The sequence below is a fragment of the Tachypleus tridentatus genome, chromosome 2 (assembly GCF_004210375.1).
Source record: "Tachypleus tridentatus isolate NWPU-2018 chromosome 2, ASM421037v1, whole genome shotgun sequence".
NCBI classification, from domain to species: Eukaryota; Metazoa; Arthropoda; class Merostomata; order Xiphosura; family Limulidae; genus Tachypleus; species Tachypleus tridentatus.
In genome coordinates this window covers 42,238,677-42,257,309 of record NC_134826.1, presented here as the reverse complement: position 1 = coordinate 42,257,309, position 18,633 = coordinate 42,238,677, and the positions used below count along the sequence as shown (strand labels likewise).

At 35.4% G+C, this 18,633-nt stretch overlaps 1 protein-coding gene across 5 annotated transcripts in view; it reads left to right on the top strand.

Annotated features, from left to right (window-relative positions):
* Positions 1–18,237, top strand: part of LOC143241919 (ELAV-like protein 4) — a 64,250-nt gene extending 46,013 nt beyond the window's left edge. For 2 of the 5 annotated variants that reach the window (XM_076485237.1, XM_076485229.1), the window contains exons 4-6: positions 11,308–11,476; positions 13,604–13,856; positions 17,018–18,237. In XM_076485237.1, the coding sequence (XP_076341352.1) occupies positions 11,308–11,476; positions 13,604–13,856; positions 17,018–17,342 (747 nt within the window). In that variant the 3' untranslated portion in view covers positions 17,343–18,237. The remainder of the gene's footprint in view (positions 1–11,307; positions 11,477–13,603; positions 13,857–17,017) is intronic. The other 3 variants (XM_076485258.1, XM_076485243.1, XM_076485251.1) reach the window with 3 other exon arrangements.
* The last annotated feature ends 396 nt before the right edge of the window (positions 18,238–18,633 follow it).

Genomic DNA, 18,633 nt, shown 5'->3' with positions numbered 1-18,633 from the left:
AGAACCACATTCTAATAACTGTAATGAGAGAAGAAAGGAACTCTAAGAGTGTAAGTGTGATCTCTGTAAGGTCAACAAGGGATTGACACAGATCAGTAGCCTAGTGAAGACCATTTCCACCAGCAGGAGAAAACAGCTTTTACAGTGTAAAGCTTCACCATAATAATGTCAACTAATGAGGACTAGGTGTGAGACCAGTTGGTGTAAATATATATATTGTTCTGTTTTATCTTACCACCATACGTGAATTATTTAAATGTGTATTTTTAGTTGATGAGTTGTTTGTATACACATATATAACGATAGAGAGAAAGGTGTAAAAGAAATACACATAAAGTTATTGTTTGTGTTTTTTAAAAAACAAATGTGGCTGCATGGGTTTCAAAGCAAAATAATACCACTTTAATACCACTTTAAAAGTAACACCTTAAAGGACTAGGGCGTATGAAAATGAAAGAGGGTATAAAAACCAGATGTAAACATTACAGCAGTATTTTCTTTTTGCAAAATTTTATGTAGGGTATAAACTCAAAAGTGTAATTTTGATTGTGTTTTATATTGGTACTTTTATGTTCTCATGAGTTTTGTGCGCTATGCGTTAGTCACCTCACCATATATTGAGTGTAGGCTGGGTGACAATGTATTACTTTTTAAGACTAGCGTTCGTTCTAATAGGTTTGAATTGATTTTGTTACTGGATTGGAATGTTTTACGTTTAGAACAGTGTATTACCGTTTAACTTCATAGTTCTTATCTATTTAGTAAATCAAATAATAAATAGAGTAACTGCGTTTAGATGTCAATCTGTAGATTTAAGTTTCTACCAAGTTTAGTTCAGATATTAGTCTGTAGATTTAAGTTCATACTAAGCTTAGTTTAGAAATAAGTCTGTAGCTTTAAGTTTCAGTGTTGGTAAAATAAAACATAATTATTTGTGGAGATGATTAGTTTGATGCTTTAACATACCCTGTATTTATGGTATGTTTAAGTTTGTGCTATATAGAGGTTTCATTATCCAAGCACATAGAAAGAATATCTAAATATATAAATTGTTTATTTATGTACATCAGTTGCTTCACGTCTCTACTTCCCTCCTCCCCGTGGCACAATGGTATGCTTGCGGAATCACAACGTTATAAACCGAGTTTCGATACCAGTGATGGGCAGAGCACAGATAGTTTATTTTGTAGATTTCTGCTTAGTTACAAATAATCCCGTCACATTTATTTTAAATGTTTCTGATACAGAGAAAGCTATGTTATTATTTCTTTAACCCGTTGTTATCATATTGATTTAATGAACACCAGTTTGATGTTTAGTGTAACAACTGTTATCGACTTCATTATGTTTAGTTAACTTAGCTCGTTGTTTTCATACTCGTTGTAAACAGATCGATTTATTCTTAGTTAAGTATTGCTTCTGTTTTGGAATTTTGCTGTGGTCTTTAGCTATCCTTTGAAGAGACTCTATAATGTGTGTTAAAGTGTTAAACGAATTTGCATATTTCGTATTACCGCTGTTCTGTAGTACTACGAGCCTTAAGCGAACTGTGAAACCGTGCATGCTCTATCTGCTCGCGAGTAAAGTTTAGCTTTCAGTTGAGATGTTTACGTTATAAATGTTGGTGTGGTTTTTAAAGTTTGGAGTAGGAATTGTTATTATCCAGATATAAAAGACGGGGATACTGTTGAATATATAGTTTCATAACTTAATATTTTTATCATTTATGTTTGATTAAATACACTATCCACTCATAAAAAATTTCCTTCGGTCTGATATCTGGCCCGGTATGGCCAGGTGATTAGGGCACTCGATTCGTAATCTGAAGGTCGCAGGTTCGACTCCCCATCTTACCAAACATACTCGCTCTTTCAGCCTTGGGGCGTTATAATGTTAATAAAAGAGTAACTCAAGAGTTAGCAGTGGGTGGTGGTAACTAGCTGCTTTCTCTATTGAGTTACACTATTGAATTAGGGACGACTAACTCATAGACGGGTTCGAATCCCCGTCACACCAAACATGCACGCCCTTTCAGCCGTGGAAGCGTTATAATGTATCGATCAATTCCACTATTTGTTGGTAAAAAAGTAGCCCAAGAGTTGGCGGAGGGTGGTGATGTCTAGCTGCCTGCCATTTAGTCTTACACTGCTAAATTATGGATGGCTGTCGCGGATAGCCCTCATGTAGCCTTGCGTGAAATTAAAAACAAACAAACAAATTAACTAACGCATAGATCTCGTTAACTTTGTGCGAAATTCAAAACAAACTATCTTATGTATTATTTTAGTCCACCAGGAACCAGCACACCTATGACCACTTGTCAGAAGCTTTTTTTGGACTGTAGCTTCATTGAAGAACATTAAAATGGAGTAAAAGTTAAATGTATCACGAATGGTCGATGTTTGGTGACATTATTGATCTAATTAATTTTCGTCCTGCTCTCGGTCGCACTGGAGCATCATCTGGTCACCTCCTCTGAGTTCCCTGGACCTGAGAGGAAGTTACTGCAATTCATAGTCTCAGTATCATTGTGGTAAGTCATCTGCGAATGTATCATTGGTTCTCTGGTCTGGTATTCAACTCACAAGCCTTACCTATAGAGATTCTCTTGTTATGCCAGTCGACTAGCACATTTTAAGTTTCAGTTGTGTTATAGTAATTGATTTTCAATTCTGTTTGTCATGACAGTTTCATTCTACTACTTTATACATTTATAATTTTGTTTTAGTTCGTCGGCATCCATTTTCAAATTACATTATCTTTAGCATTTGTTTCTGGAACTGATTGATACAGTTATCATTTTGTGTTTATTTGTTACTTGTCTTACGTCTTGCCTATTTCGTTTCGCCAGACTCACGCACTTTGAGCATACACTTTTGTCTTATTATCTGCTTCAAATCTTTTTCTAGTGCACGTGGAGGTAATCCCCTGTCTTTTGCATCATCTAATAACAGATCACCACACATGTTCTAGTTGTTACTTTGGAATTACAAGTTTAGTGCTATTCTTTCCTAACTGAGACTTTTTTATAGTAATACAGAAGTGAGAAAGGTTGGAGCACAGATGTTGTTTGCTGCGTCCAATCATTTGTGATAACGAACTACTTTTCCACATCCATGTCGTGACCTTAGGGCGTTGACAAAAGGCTTTAGATTACAGAAAAAAACATAGAACTTAAGCATCCATAAATAATAATAATAATAACAGCAGTCCTAATTTTATTCATGTTAATTATCGCATGTTTTTACACATTATTATAGAGAAATTAGTGTTATGTGTCAAACGTTTTTATACAAGAATTTTGTATTTGAGAATTATTATATGCTTTGTCCTTCGCTAGTACAACGGTATGTCTACCGATTTACCACGCTATACTGAGGGGTTCGATTCCCATCGGGTGGCTCAGCAGATGGTCCGATGTGGCTTTGCTATAAGAAAACCCCCCATTATATGCTTTATCGACAGTTTAAGTTTTATGTTTATTCAACTCACTAACATGTAGTTTGATTATTTTTCGACTAGAAAATGACACTAGTTTCTGTTTCTTTGTGTGTTTTTTAATTTCGCGCAAAGCTACACGAGAGCTATCTGAGCTAATCGTCTCTAATTTAACAGCATAAGACTAGAGGGTTATGAGGGAAGGCAACTAGTCATCACCGCCAACTTTTGGGCTACTCTTTTGCCAACGAATAGTCACGTTATAACGCTCTTAGGGCCGAAAGGGCGAGTATGTTTGATACAAGTGTGATTCCAACCTGCAAAATTCAAATTACGAGTCGAGAACTTCTGAGCACGTGTCCATGCCGAGCTAGTACTAGTATCACCTGGTGTTTTATTCTTAAAAATATCTACGATTTCTCTTTTTCTCTCTCATTTTAACTGCTTACTATATTCTTACAAATAACAACCAAGACCGAAATAACTAATATGCCGAAAAGTAGCAGCTTTTGAAAACAATTATCTCAATATTTCTTTTGAAATTGGAAACTACTATTTGAAAAGCAGGTGAGCTTAATCCAACCCTAAGAATAACATGTTATTTTTGTAAGACAATAAAATATGAGCATTGAGGAAAAACAATTCGAAGTGACCTCTTAGGAATCTCTGTATACGATCTGTCCGATTGTGGATATACTGTAGTGAAGTACAAAGGCAAACAATCATCCTGTCGCACAGAACGGTGTGTGTGAGTACGAAATGTGTGGACAGGCTGGATAAAGCACTTAAAACAAGTAGAAGAATGAAACTTTTCATTGTAGGCTTTATATGTGATATTAATACAAGGTATCGGCTTAAAATTACACCTTATTATATTTGGTTTGGTTTCAAATTTTTTGCAAATCTACATGGTTTGATTTAGTTTGCTGTGAATTTTGCGCAAAGCTACACGAGGGCTATCTGCACTAGCCGTTCCTAAATTAGCGGTATAAGATTAGAGGGAAGCTAGTCATCACCACCCATTGCCAACTCTTGGGCTGCTCTTTAACGAACTAGTAGTGGGATTGACTGTCATATTATAGCATCCCCACAACTGAAAGAGTGAATATGTTTGGTGTGACGGGGATTCGAACCTGCAACTCTTGGATTACGAGTCGAGTGCCTTAACTACCTGGCCATGTCGGGCCGCAAATCTACACGAGGGCTATCTGTTCTTAATGATCCTTATACAGTGGAGCCCCTCACTAATGACTTCAAAAATGCCTCGACAAAAAGGTCGTTAATGAGGGGTGGATACCCAATTCGTTACCAAGATTTAAATTATGTACGTTTTTATAATAGGCAAAGTGTTCAAATACTGACTGGATATACGATCGTAAACTAGAGAAATCACTAATGTTCATGCAGACTTAAAATACGATCATAAAAGACATTTTCTTAAATCACTAATGCTCATGCAGACTTAAAATGCGATGATAAAATACATTTTTATAAAGAAATCACTGTAGAAGAAATGCTACACACGCACAAAAATGATCAAATACAGACTTAAAATACGATAAGAAACTACATTTTCTTAAAGAAATCACTAATTTTTGTTTGTTTTTTCTTCGAAAATTGTACAGTTTCAATGTCTTTGCTCACTGCTACCATGCAATCTACAATGTCCATTTTGCCGTGTTTGAGACCAAACTGCAAAAGTTTTTCTGCATATGACATTGCAGTGCCACAGTCAATTGGCTCGAAAGACTCTACAGTTGTGTCGTCACATTCTTCACCATCATCACTCTCGATTTCTTCAGGACACGCGATAATATTGTCAGAAACTGAATCATCACAAACTGGAGTTTCGTTGTCGAAGTTGACATATTCGCCAAGAGTTACACCATTGAAGACAGGCCTGAAGTCGGGGTCAGATTGGTTTTCTGAAACATTGTCTTCACTTTCGTTTGACACTTCGCCTAAACAGAAGTTAAAGCCGCATTTCAAGAAACACTTTTGAATTGTGGAAGTCTTAACTCGAAGCCAAGCGACGCGTAACCACACAATTGCGTTCAGAAGAGTGATTTTTTTGCACAACTCGGGACCTGTAGCCGTCTGGTCGTTATCCATATGAAACAAAAGTTGTCTCAAGAATGTTTTGCGATACAGCAGTTTGACGGTCTGTATAACTCCGGCGTCACAAGGCTGTAGGTTAGAATTTGCATTAGGAGGAAGTAAAACGATTTTTACATTAGATAGAGGGATTGCAACATGGGCAGTGCAGTTGTCGATAAAAAGCAGAACATTGCGTTTCTGAAGTTTCATTTTGTTGTTAAATTTTTTTGCCCATTCGGTAAATATGGGAATTGTCATCCAGGCTTTTCGGTTGTGATAATAATCTACACCCAATGAATTCATATCAGAATTACGAAAGCAACGCGGCTTAGCACTATGACCAATAACAAGTGGCCGAACTTTCTCTCCCGACATGCTACAGCAAAGCATTACTGTAACTCTTTCTTTCGAAACCTTTACACCGGATGTCGTTTCTCCCTTCTTGACCATTGATTTCGTTGGAAGTGATCTGTATTGTATCCCAGTCTCATCAGCGTTAAATATGTCATTAGGGGAATAGCCTTCACAGATGGATGGGAGACGATTAGTCCAATCTTCAACTGCTTCTTGAGAAACTTCAGCACTTTCGCCACAGAGAATAGCTGCTTTGATATTATGCCTTTTGACGAATCTATCTAACCATCCATTGCTAGCAGAGAAGCCTTCATTGCCAAGCTGATACGCCAATATTAATGCTTTTTCTTGAATGAGTTTCCCGGTAATTGGTAGATTCCTGGATCTTGTATTCACAAACCACCGCCACACCTTCTCATCCAACTCGTCGTATAGGAATCTTCTCTTGTTCTGCTTGAATTAGTTTCCCGGTAATTGGTAGATTCCTGGATCTTGTATTCACAAACCACAGCCACACCTTCTCATCCAACTCGTCGTATAGGCATCTTCTCTTGTTCTGCTTTTTTTCTGGATTTTCGCCTGTTTCCCACTTTTTCAAAATTTTTTCTTTCTCTTTAATGATTGTTTGAATTTGGGTTTTACCAACTCCAAGATCCGTGGCGATTTTTATTGCAGTTTCCCCTTTGTCGTGTCGTTTAATGATGGAAACTCTCTCTTCTGAGTTAAGCAACTTTCTCTTCGACATTCTGGTGAAAAATGAGTCTGTGTTATGAGGAATCTTCATATTATGCACACTAATCCTGTCTGTTAAATAATCCGATTTAGTGTTCATTATGCACTATAGAATAAGCACACTGAGCGCATTGAGAATAAGATTAATTTACCAATGAAAATTAATCTTCTTTTCGATTCGACGCACTGGAAATAGATTTATTGTTGAAGTAGATAACGTAATACTGTTTAACTACGGAATAATTAAACTCATTTGTAATATGCCATAAATGAGAAGGCAGACCGCTATGTAACTTCACAGAATATGCCACATAATAATGTCACTTAGTCGTTAGTGAGAGGTAAAATAATCAAAATTGTTCAATTTGGTAGGTCGTTAGTCGCGTTTGAGGGGAAGTCGTCCACGAGGGGTCAATTTAATGCAAACAGGGTACCGTCAAAAATTTTCCGGTCGTATGACAGGGGAAGTCGTTAGTAAGGGGGTTGTTAGTGAGGGGCTCCACTGTATAACAGTGATAGACTAGATGGAAAGCAATTAGTCCACATCACCCACAGCCAAATCTTGGGATACTCTTTTACCAACAAATAGTGGCATTCGCTGCCATATTATAACACATCTCACAACAGAAAAACGCAACATGTTTGATGACGGAGGATTTGAACTTACGACTCTCAGATTGCGAGTCAAGCGCCCTAACTACCAAACCCCCTTATTATGAAAATACGTTATAATAACTAATTTGTGACCATTTTAGACAACTAAGTGAATTGTTTTGCGTGTTTTATGTTGTTGTTTTTTCACAAGCTTTGAAACTGTAAACTGACATTGAATGTACATGTCATATTATTTTTTTCTCCGAAGTGATTTGGGTATGAAGTTAAACCTTAATATGCTGGAACATAAAATAACTATGCGATGTTATTAATCTATTTTAGAATAGTTTAGTGTTGGAAAAGTAAAATGTTGAACGAGGTTATCGTTTAAAGTTAATGCAGTGTTTTGGTAATATCGACATTTAAAAAAACAACAACTGTTCCCCCTCTGGTACATCGCTAAATGTACGGATTTACAACGCTAAGATCAGGGGTTTGATTCCCCTCGGTGGACTGAGCAGATAGCCTGATGTGGCTTCGCTATAAGAAAACAAACAAAGCAACTGCATAAAGTAAAACTACATAAACTAAGAACAATAATTAATAGCAGGTTGGGCTACATTTTGTCCGAATGATAGCCATGGTAAGACGTGGCGTATAATCTGCAAGGTGCTGGATGGTGCCGTGGGGAGTTTTCTACTTTCAATCATTGATATTGCACGTAATTCATGAAGAAAGGTGGTCATAAGATCATAATGGCGAATGTGTCTTCCAAGTTCGTCTCATAGATGCTTAGTTTAACCGAAATCTGGGGATGGTGATGGCCACAGGGGATTCCAGAAATTTTTGTCACGTACCACAAACCATGCACACATAATAAGAGCACAATTTATTGAAACATCATCATCTTGGAAGTAGCTGTCCCCTTTAAGGCACATTTGAGGCAGAACCAGAGTCACTTAATCAGATTGAATGATGAAGCCAGCTGCGGCACTCATTCTGCCTTTCGTGGTATGTCCAGAATCATGGCTCCATCACAAGAGGCCATGACATCTCAGACCACACAGGAGGGGCGAGCTATTATTGTAAATATTTTCAATTCTCACAGCTGTACAAAAAAAAAGTTAAATTATGATACACGGTATTTCATCACCAGTAGCCATTCTTTACTAATCTGTCTTTTCTCTTAAGACCACCCAAGACGTTTTGTCTTATTTGTATCTGAATCCAAGGGCTTAATACGTTGGTCTTCTACTGCCATTGTCCATTTATTGTAAAATTATTCGCAGAATAGAGTTGGATATAGGTGATGAATATCTTATACTGAATTTCTCTCAGTTGGTACATTGTTTCATCATCACTGAACTTTACCATCTTTATCTCTTTTTTGTGATGTTTGGGGATAAAGCTTCCCCACGCACTAGACACTTTTATCAACTTTTTCAATTGCTGATAAACTCGAATGTCCAAAAAAATTTCCTTGGCCACTGCGCTGCACGCTTTACGTGCACGTGCACCCACTACCATGCCTCATCTTCAATATATTGCTGGCCAGCTCCAATGACGGATGACTTGAATCATCATATCTACGAAACACCCTTAGCCACTGTGATACATGCCCTATTAAGACTCTTTTGAGAGTTTGATTATCTTTGTTTCTCCGTATCTATGAGACTGCTTGTAAATATTCTTAGAGTAATACAGCGATCAACTAATATATCTGTGATCAATATCAGTTGCATCTTCATCTTAGGTCAGACTCATGTCTGAAAGGATGTGTACTTCCACTAATATAATTTGCCAGGTCCTATGTGTTTACACGCTTTGGAATACGTTACTCCACTAACATATCAAACACTAAAGTGTAAGAACTAATGGGAACAAAATATGTTGTTTCTGTGACGAAGAATACTACGGAACCTGTTAGCACACAATTCATTTAATTTTTGTGAATACTTGTGAGAAAGATGTTACTTTTGACGTAAAGAACTCAGAATATGACACTAAGCAAAGGAAATGTAAATCGAAATATCTATTTCAATTGATGCACCAACAAAAACGACGTTATATTAGAAGTAACAGCTCAAGGCACGTCATTTTGTCTATGAAATCTAATATCGTTCGTAGTGTATCAAACCTATTCCTATGCCTTATAAATAATATTACTTCCGTAGAATTAGGACTCATAGCATGTGGTCTTTGTGGCTTAATAATGAGAACAACTCTGCTCTTAGAACTAATATTATTCATGTGTTTATCCTGTGGCGTAGTAGTTTGAATGGTATTAATTCAGAGACACATCTCTTAGTGTGCCATTTCGCTGAAGTAGCAATTGCTTCAAAAGTAATCGCGTTTAGTGTGTTATTCATGTAGGGTGACAACAATTGTTGTTGTTGTTTTGAATTAAGCACAAAGCTACACAATGGGCTATCTGTGCTCTGCCCACCACGGGTATCGAAACCCGGATTTTAGCTTGTAAGTCCGCAGACATACCGCTGAGCCACTGGAGGACTAGGTAACAACAAACATGATATTACTTCAGCAGTGTTAACGCTTCCTTTGAAGAATTTGTAGGCATGAAATTACGTCTGAAGTAATAACACTTAATGTGTAACCCTTGAGGAGTGACACTGAGGTAACATTACATTAAATAAAATATTGATTAGTGTGTAATATCAGTAAAAAACTACAACACACATTCTGTCTTAGAACTAAGGGCAATACTTCTTCACAAGTGATATTTTTAACTGTTACGTCAGTTTAAATGTAGACGACGTAAATCTGACATCAGTAAATCTAATTCCGTCCATTTTAAAGAAACATCACAGAACTGATATCTTAATAATGTTGTTTTTAATGAAAATCGTGCTTTGCAGCGAATTATTTTATGAGCGTTTGTTATTTAAATATTGTACAAATTTATAAATCGCAAGTGTTTTATCCACGTAGTGTTTGTGATACTGTATTTAAGAACTGTAAGATATCTTTCGGCCACTGTTTACCTATTTAAAGAGCACCATTTCACGTGAGTTATTACCATGAAAACAAATATTGTTCAGATTTTAATGTAATAAGTTTATACGGTTACGTTTAAAATACCATTTCGAAAAAGAGATTTGTATATGAAATTAGTAAATTTAAGAAAGTTAAACACGATGTGAAACATGATTCTACTCAAATTTCAGGTTTAGGTGAGGACTAGTATCATCTAGGTCTTCTAATTATACATTATGTAACACAAATTTTGTTCCTGGATAATATATGTTATTTCTTAATTGCTTATGTTGTAAAAGTACAAAAAATGGCCATTATTCCATTCGAACTTTAATTTTATGACCTGGATAATGAAATTTGGAAATTAACCTACTTTCTATGTAAAAACGGGCAAATTTGCACATTTTCATTTACATAAGATCTGAATAAAACAACATATGAATCAAGATTTACATGTATTTATACTAAAGTTATACAAAAATGTTTAGAAGTGAGTAGTTTTTTGAGATTTGCGACTGTAATGTAAATCACTTTCACGTATCAGGTCCCAAATATAGTCTCCCATCATGTTTTCACTGTACGCTTCCAGGTCAGAAAAGCAAAGTTTGAAGATAAAAATAGTTCTTTTCCATTTACTTTAGGCATAAGCAATTGGGAAATAACACTTTCTGCCCAGGAACAAAAAAAAGTAAAAAATATTGTTACATAGTGTTATAGGTGGTGTTAATAATTCAGAGTATATTATTATATTTGTTCAGTGTAACGCATATCGTTCAGTAAAATAAAAATTTTAATGGAATTGTATGAAAACATTCTGGTGTTATTAACTGAAAACAAGAAATTCAGTTTATTTCTTCTTAGCTGAACCGCCTATTCATATATCGTTAGCTGAGTTTGAAGTGTTTTGTATTCTAAAGTTTCTAACCAATACAATCATTTATACCATTGTTTTATTGTAACTTAACAACAACATGTATTTTTTTTATGAAATAGGAGATATCGAAGAACACCTTATGTTTTATTTACTTGGCAATAACGTGTAATTTAAAAAAAATATGAAGGTATCGAAGAACATTCCATGTTTCTCTTGTTCCACAGGTGTCATACGCGAGGCCTAGCAGTGAAGCCATTAAGGGAGCCAACCTCTATGTTAGCGGTCTGCCCAAATCTATGGCACAGCAAGAACTGGAAAACTTATTTCATCCATTTGGTCGGATTATCACGTCACGCATTCTTTGTGATAACATCACAGGTATTAATATCCCAGGTAGTTGATATACTCCATGATAAAAGCTCTCTGTATTAAATTAACTTAATATAACGGATATTGTTTGTGTTTTATCAACGTATGAATTTCGATATTAAGTTTTGGTTTTGTTTGATTGTAAGTAATCGTATCAGTTTGTAATTAGCTACCTGACAGAAATAAATTTAAAACATGTTTTAACTTGTTCAACATGAAACTAGTACTGGAATGTCTGGAGATTTCTACGATAATGTATACTGGTATTGTTATGTTCGTTTTCTAGAATTCGTAGGTAGATCCACATAATTTGCAGTAGTTAGAATACGTACCTCTATCAAATGCTATATTATGCCATTATTTTTAAACCTGTTTTAACCTTAGAACTTTTTACTGCCCGTCGTATAAATTAAAAGTGAGCTCCAATTTATGCTTTACGACGATTAAATAAAAATTGTTTTTTGTAGTTAAGTCTGAAGCCGGTATCTAAATCAGGTTTCTAGCGTTGTAAGTCCGCATACCTACAGCTGTGCCACTGGAAGGCACTGAGAACTGATCAGGAACAACTCGTCTCACACATTGGGTTCATTAAATTTTCTGGTCTCATTTACTTAATTATTATAAAACTGTTCACACCCTTTGGTGGGGTGTACATACTGCATTGTATTGAGTAATTGTGTGTTTTTTTGCTCGTAACAATAGTCGTTGCAAAAGACTGATCAAAACGTTTGAGTGAAGTAACTAATATTCCATGCTAAATACGCAGGGGATCTCAACAGCAATTCGTGGTATTAACTGGAGTGTGAATGGTATTCATGTTTAAATATTTTAATATATCTCATATGTTGTTAAGGACTCTTAACCAACAAACTGTTTTGTCTCTTTTAATCTTCCTCCGTGTTGCTATTTCGTAACATGCAAATGACCTTCCCAGATTAAGTTTCAATTAATTTTCTTTTTCACTTAGTGTACAAACAATTAAACCAATCCAGTTCTTCCCAACTGTGGTTGAAGGGGCTGTCCTTGAGAGAATTATAACGTGGTTTAAATTTCTTACAATTACTCGCTCCCGTTTTATGTAAAAGCGTTCGTTAACAGTCAAATACAGCATGGTGATAAACCAGGGAAGATATAGAGATGACCTCCAACTGTTAGATCGTCCTTTCAGGATTAGAAGTAACGATGTTACTGTTAATGAAAACAGTAACATGAGTGAGCTACATCACATCACTGAGAGTGTTAGAAAAAAACAACTCACTTTAAAAGCTGAGAAAGGTTTGTATTCTTCAGAGAAGCGTACCATTTTGTTTTCTAATTAACACTTACATTAAATCCTAATAAGATATTCTGCAGAGGCACGTAACATTATGTGTCACTACGCTTTCTTTGAGTGTTGATTATAGTGTACCTTCCAGAGGCAAATAAGTTTTTTTAATAATGCTTTATTTGAAGGCTGATAATATATTTCTCAGAGATACGAAAACTTTAGTGTTATGACGCTTTATTCGAATACTCTTACTAATGTATTTCTCAGAGACACTTTAGATTGTGTTGAACAAAATTTTCTTTGAATATTAATAACGTATTTCTCAGAGACACTTAAAATATTGTATTTCGACACTCTCTTTGAATGTTCATAATGTATTTCTCAGAGACACTTAAGATTTTGTAGTACGACGCATCCTTCGAATGAGCATGAAATGTGTACTCCACTGAGACATGTGAGACTTTTAGGAACACAGCTTTGAATACCGATAAAGTGTGTATTTGTGAAAGAAACAGAGGATATTTTGTAACGAAACAAAATTTAATATGTTGCATTTCTCGAACGTTGTTTGTCAAAGAACAAACACAACTGGTGTTAGACACAGGCTTCGAAATCTCCACTATTTTCTGAAACCTCTTAATTACCAGTGCTGTAACGAAAATAATAAGATTGCTTCAAAGGATACATTTTCGGACATTTATCGTGTTGAAACATCGGTTAAGCAGTTATAGCAGGCATGCTCTTACGAAAAACAAAAATAAAATAGTAGTAGCGGATGTGTGTTACTTTCTTTTAGTTTGTCACCTATATTTTTAGGTGTTAATTAAACTGTCAACTTATACCTGTAAGTCATTTAAAGGTAAATACTTTCATCTGTCTTCTAGGACTATCAAAAGGGGTCGGATTCGTTCGCTTTGATCAAAGGATTGAAGCAGAACGTGCAATCAAACAGCTGCACAACACGATCCCAGATGGCGCAACCGAACCGATAACAGTGAAGTTTGCCAACAACCCGAGCAACAATGCTAAGGCCATAGCTCCGTTGGCAGCCTTTCTGTCACCACAGCGACGTTTCCCTGGCCCAATACATCACCCGGCCAACCGCTTCAGGTACATACCTCTGTCTCCGATCTCCAGGTATGGTTACTTAGCGCTTCCTATACGTTGTTCAGTTGCGGTTTATGTTCCAAAGTTAAGGTATTTTGTGTTGATTCTAACATTAACATCGAAGATTAGTTTTAAAATCAAAAATATTTAAGAAAAAAAAAACAACAAAAAAACATAGGCCTCATATAGTACCGCCATGTTTTATAAGCTTGCATTCATCGAAACACTTGTTTTAGAAATCGTAACGGTAGTGGAGCGAAACCGTGACAACAGCAGCGGAGTGCTGTGTAACCTTTGTCCTTTGTTTGCATGTTTCTGTTAGTTCATTTGTTTACAAAAAATAAATAAAATGGAACTGTTGCACTCAACAACAATGTTACATGTTCATGACTGTAGCAACGATATGTAAACTTTTTTTTTGTTTGCGTTTTATTTGAAGTCAAAAGATTCACCCATAGCAGTGGCTGACAACCGTTTAACGTTCTGTCATTAGCTTTATTTTCATTATGTATATATATATATATAAGAAACTAGTTGCATGTTGGAAACAGTTCTGAAAGCTCGTTACAATACATATACAAAGCCAAGTAATTTTTGCTTTTTATTTTGTTATTTATATTTTAAGAATGTCCTTTCATTATATGTTGCTATTTATTCGTTGTTGTTTTTATTTTAATACAAAATAATTCGCTTTCTTAGTTTGAGGCTGAATGGAACGTTAAGTCACTTTCACTACATGGGGTCCTACATAGAAACACGAAAATCGTACGGTTAATTTCTACAATAATTACTTGATTTTTAACATGTCATTATGTGAAGTTGAAATAGTAATAATCCTCTTCTAGCCTCTTTCTGTGGGCAATGTGACAAAGAAACATGACGCATGTTCGGTAGTTATAACAAGAGTAACGCCTTCCACACACGCTGTTGCCAAGCGAGGATTAATCAGTGATGACGAGAAACCCACTTGTTGAGAAATTTATATGCAAAAACGGCTCGTTTGGGCTGAGAAAACACTTTTTAGAAGAGCGAACAACGTTTCGACCTTCTTCGGTCATCGTCAGGTCGAAACGTTGTTCGCTCTTCTATGTAAAAGTGTTTTCTCAGCCCAAACGAGCCGTTTTTGCATATAAAAAGCGAGGATTAAACCCTACATATCGCTGCGCGTGGTTTAAGCGCAACGTTTCTATAATACGTAAAACTCTGTGCGCCTTAATTTACCTTTATTCTTGTATCTTTTACAGTCACATGACTGCAAATTAGCGTACGTCATTGCATTCAATCAAATGGAACAAAAATCGTCTGATCAGTCCTACTGCTGTAGTATATAAACGTACCTTTTAAAAACTTCATTTAGTCTTATAAAAACGAAAGGAATATCTCGTGCATTGTCTTAGTAATACGCAAAGTTAGGTGGAGTTAATAAAACCTCTTTATTCAAGAACATGGCTAAATTAGATTAAGTAAATAGTGTTGTTAATAGAGATGTTGAGGTTTTATTATTTAAATTTTAAGCGTGCGTATCCCATTTGTTAGTGTAGCTACTTCGGAATTCCGTGAAATAATTTATTTAACATGAAAATTGGAAAATATATGGTAAGTAACTTTACAGTTGTATTTTTATATATAATTTATTTCCTCACTTCCCGGATCAGCGAAACGTATAAACATGTATTTGTAGTTTGTATTTATGACAAAAGCTATCTCCCGTATTTTCTAATTCTAGAACAGACAAGAGGGAAGGCAGTTACAATATTCTACCACCAATTATCATCGCTCAGGAACTGACTGTTGCTCTTATACTGCACCGATAACATAAAGTATAAGATGAAAGCAGACCAGTACCGGTACTTTATAAAACCAACAGGAAAATTGCTTAATGATTTACGTGGAGTTGATTTGTACTCGCTTTTATTACAATTATTTGCATATTCCACGTAGTATGTTTTCCAGAATGTTTATTTACTTTTTAAAACTATTTCTTTTAAGTTGTTCATTATTTGATGTAGGATTTTTTAAATTGATGTTATAAACTAAACTTTAAAATATAACGTTTCTAGAAGTTTGAGATTAATATGATAATTGATTAAAGCCTACTTTTAAAAGTAGCATCGAAATTTACATGGAAAGCGAAATAATATTTATATGAAACACTAACAAAAAGGTTGATAAAGACTTCATTTCAAGTTGTCATGTTCAAAGCACAATACTATTCTGTTTTGCGTTTCATAAACCATTTAGTGTATGAGAAAAACGATTTTTCATCACCGGTTTTAATATTCTGATCACACACAAAGCCATAGTTGCTGCATCTAGTAACTTGTTAGGTATATCTTTGTGTTGAAGAGCACGAATAACTCATTTCGTTCTCCAGCTGCTTGAGGTATGAGGTTAGACAGAAGATGTCGCTGTAAGCCTTATCTTGATCTGCACGTTTCTAGACTGAGACCTCTTTCTATTATGTTGTATATTGTTGCCTGGGGCATACGGACTGTTTTTACCAATGAACTTTGTATTCGTGGATTCTCATCTGTTACAAGAATCCACATTTTGCTTACCCTGGATAAGGTACAACTTGTTGCACGTCTCTTTATGGGTGGTTCTGGTGTTCGAAAATTAAAAAAAAAACAACAACACAGTCTTTTAACTCCATTAACTGCAAATAACATCCCTGTCTTGTAAACTGAGCTCTTAATCTAAACACTTCTTTACAGTGTGATTGTATGAATGTTGGCGTCGGAATAGATAGTTGCATACCCTTCCCACGGCGATTGGTTTTGAGTATCACGACACTACCTTTGTCTGCTTCGCCTAGACAATGTTTAATACATACTGTTCTACAGCGGCTTTATATCAGCTGTGGTTGTCACGTGAGTTGGGAATTTGCGCATCGAAAATCGTTTTAATACAACTTATTTACTCTTCTGTATTTTCTTTGCAAGGAGAGGAAAATTTATTATTATTATAAAGAAAAATAAAATCACCAGTAAATAATACTACCTGAAGCTTAAACAGTAACTGATACAGTTATTGGGATTGTTATTCTGAAGTAGTTCAAGTGTGTTTGTATATGATGAATTTCGTGATTTAAATTAATTTCACTTTAGGACTGTTGCGGATTAGAGCACTGAATATAAGATTTTCATATTTCATTTAACTGGATTGAGTCTTTCATCATGGTTTCTTTATAGGTACTCTCCTATTGCTGGTGATCTTTTAGCTGCCAACCCCCTGTTGGCAGGCAATGCTGTGAATGGATCTGGATGGTGTATGTTTGTCTACAACCTAGCTCCAGACACAGAAGAAAACCTTTTGTGGCAACTTTTCGGCCCTTTTGGTGCGGTTCAAAGCGTGAAGGTGATAAGAGATCTGCAGACCAACAAGTGCAAAGGTTTTGGTTTTGTTACCATGACCAACTACGACGAAGCTCTGGTGGCCATTCAAAGCCTCAACGGCTACACCCTTGGTAACAGGGTACTTCAAGTATCCTTCAAGACTAACAAATGTAAAGCATAAAGCTGCTAACCCTTAATGCCGCGAGTGATTTAACTGAGTGAAGTGTGAGAGAGATTATCTTGATGGATAGCTGGAACTTCTTATCCTCTCTCCTTTAATCTTGAAAAGGAAGCGAACAGTATAAAAACTGATTTGGAATACCTATAATCGCTACGAGTCGTCTGTTGACTATTCAGAAATCCTAGTCATCTGTTATATTTATTGGTCAAAATTTTCTATACCGGAAATCCAACCTTAAAAACCGAGACGTAATTCGCAAAAAAAAAAAAAAGTTATGTTATTGGGAAAAACAAAGTTGTAATGCAGCGCATTTTAAAATGATGTATTATTTATAAAGACGTTCAGAGAATTGTTTAAACTGCTTTTTTTTCTAACATTAGAACATCGTTTTCGTAATCTAAAATGATTTCCAAAATTTAGACATAACCATGAGGTCGTATTACGTTTCGTTCACTTTCTCCTTTCTGATTATAAATATGAGTTACCAAAAAAACCATTAACTCTAGTCAAAGTAGGCCAAACAAAATGGCCGATATCAGCCACTTTGTTTTTACAGTAAATAAGTATTTATTCATTTTAACTTATTTAGAAAAATTTAGTAGTAGTAAATAATCCAATAATAGCTGATTTTCCTTTACGTCTAACAATGCTTGTCGTATCACAATCAGTAATCTAATATTCTTCCCTTGGTAATTTAGAAAGTAGACCAAGAAATTTATAAAAGGTAAACTAAATTTGCATCTTTTGCGTTCGTTCCTATTATGGGTGATTATTTTTTCAATTTGCCTTTAATTCGTTTTCCTTTTTGCATGTTTTTATTTGGTTTTGAAGCCGTTAGATGGCTCGTTATACTCTGTAATCCTTTTTTCTTTGAATTAAATGACTTTCATTTGCAATCTATTGTTTGGTTGTTTTAATTTATGTTTTTGTTTAAATAACTTCCTAGCCCTCTGCTTTTGTTTTTCTTTTGTTTTATTTTTCGTTTTAATAATATTGTATGGTCCTATAAGTATATATGTTTAACGACTTGCATGCAATTATTTTTGTCTCAGTTTTATTTGGGTGCATGTTCAGAAATTCAGGGGAAAAAGAATTTGAAAGAGCATAATGCATTCCTGTTTATCATGCCACCCATATTTTTCAAGCGCCATGACATATGAAATTCCAAAGTTACAAACCACATCCACAGCCAATAATTTCACTTCCACGAGAGAAGTATATTTTTATAGAAAATATTCATAGAAAAATCCTTGATGAGAGCAAGGTTCTTGGAGTAAAAGGAAACTTGAAT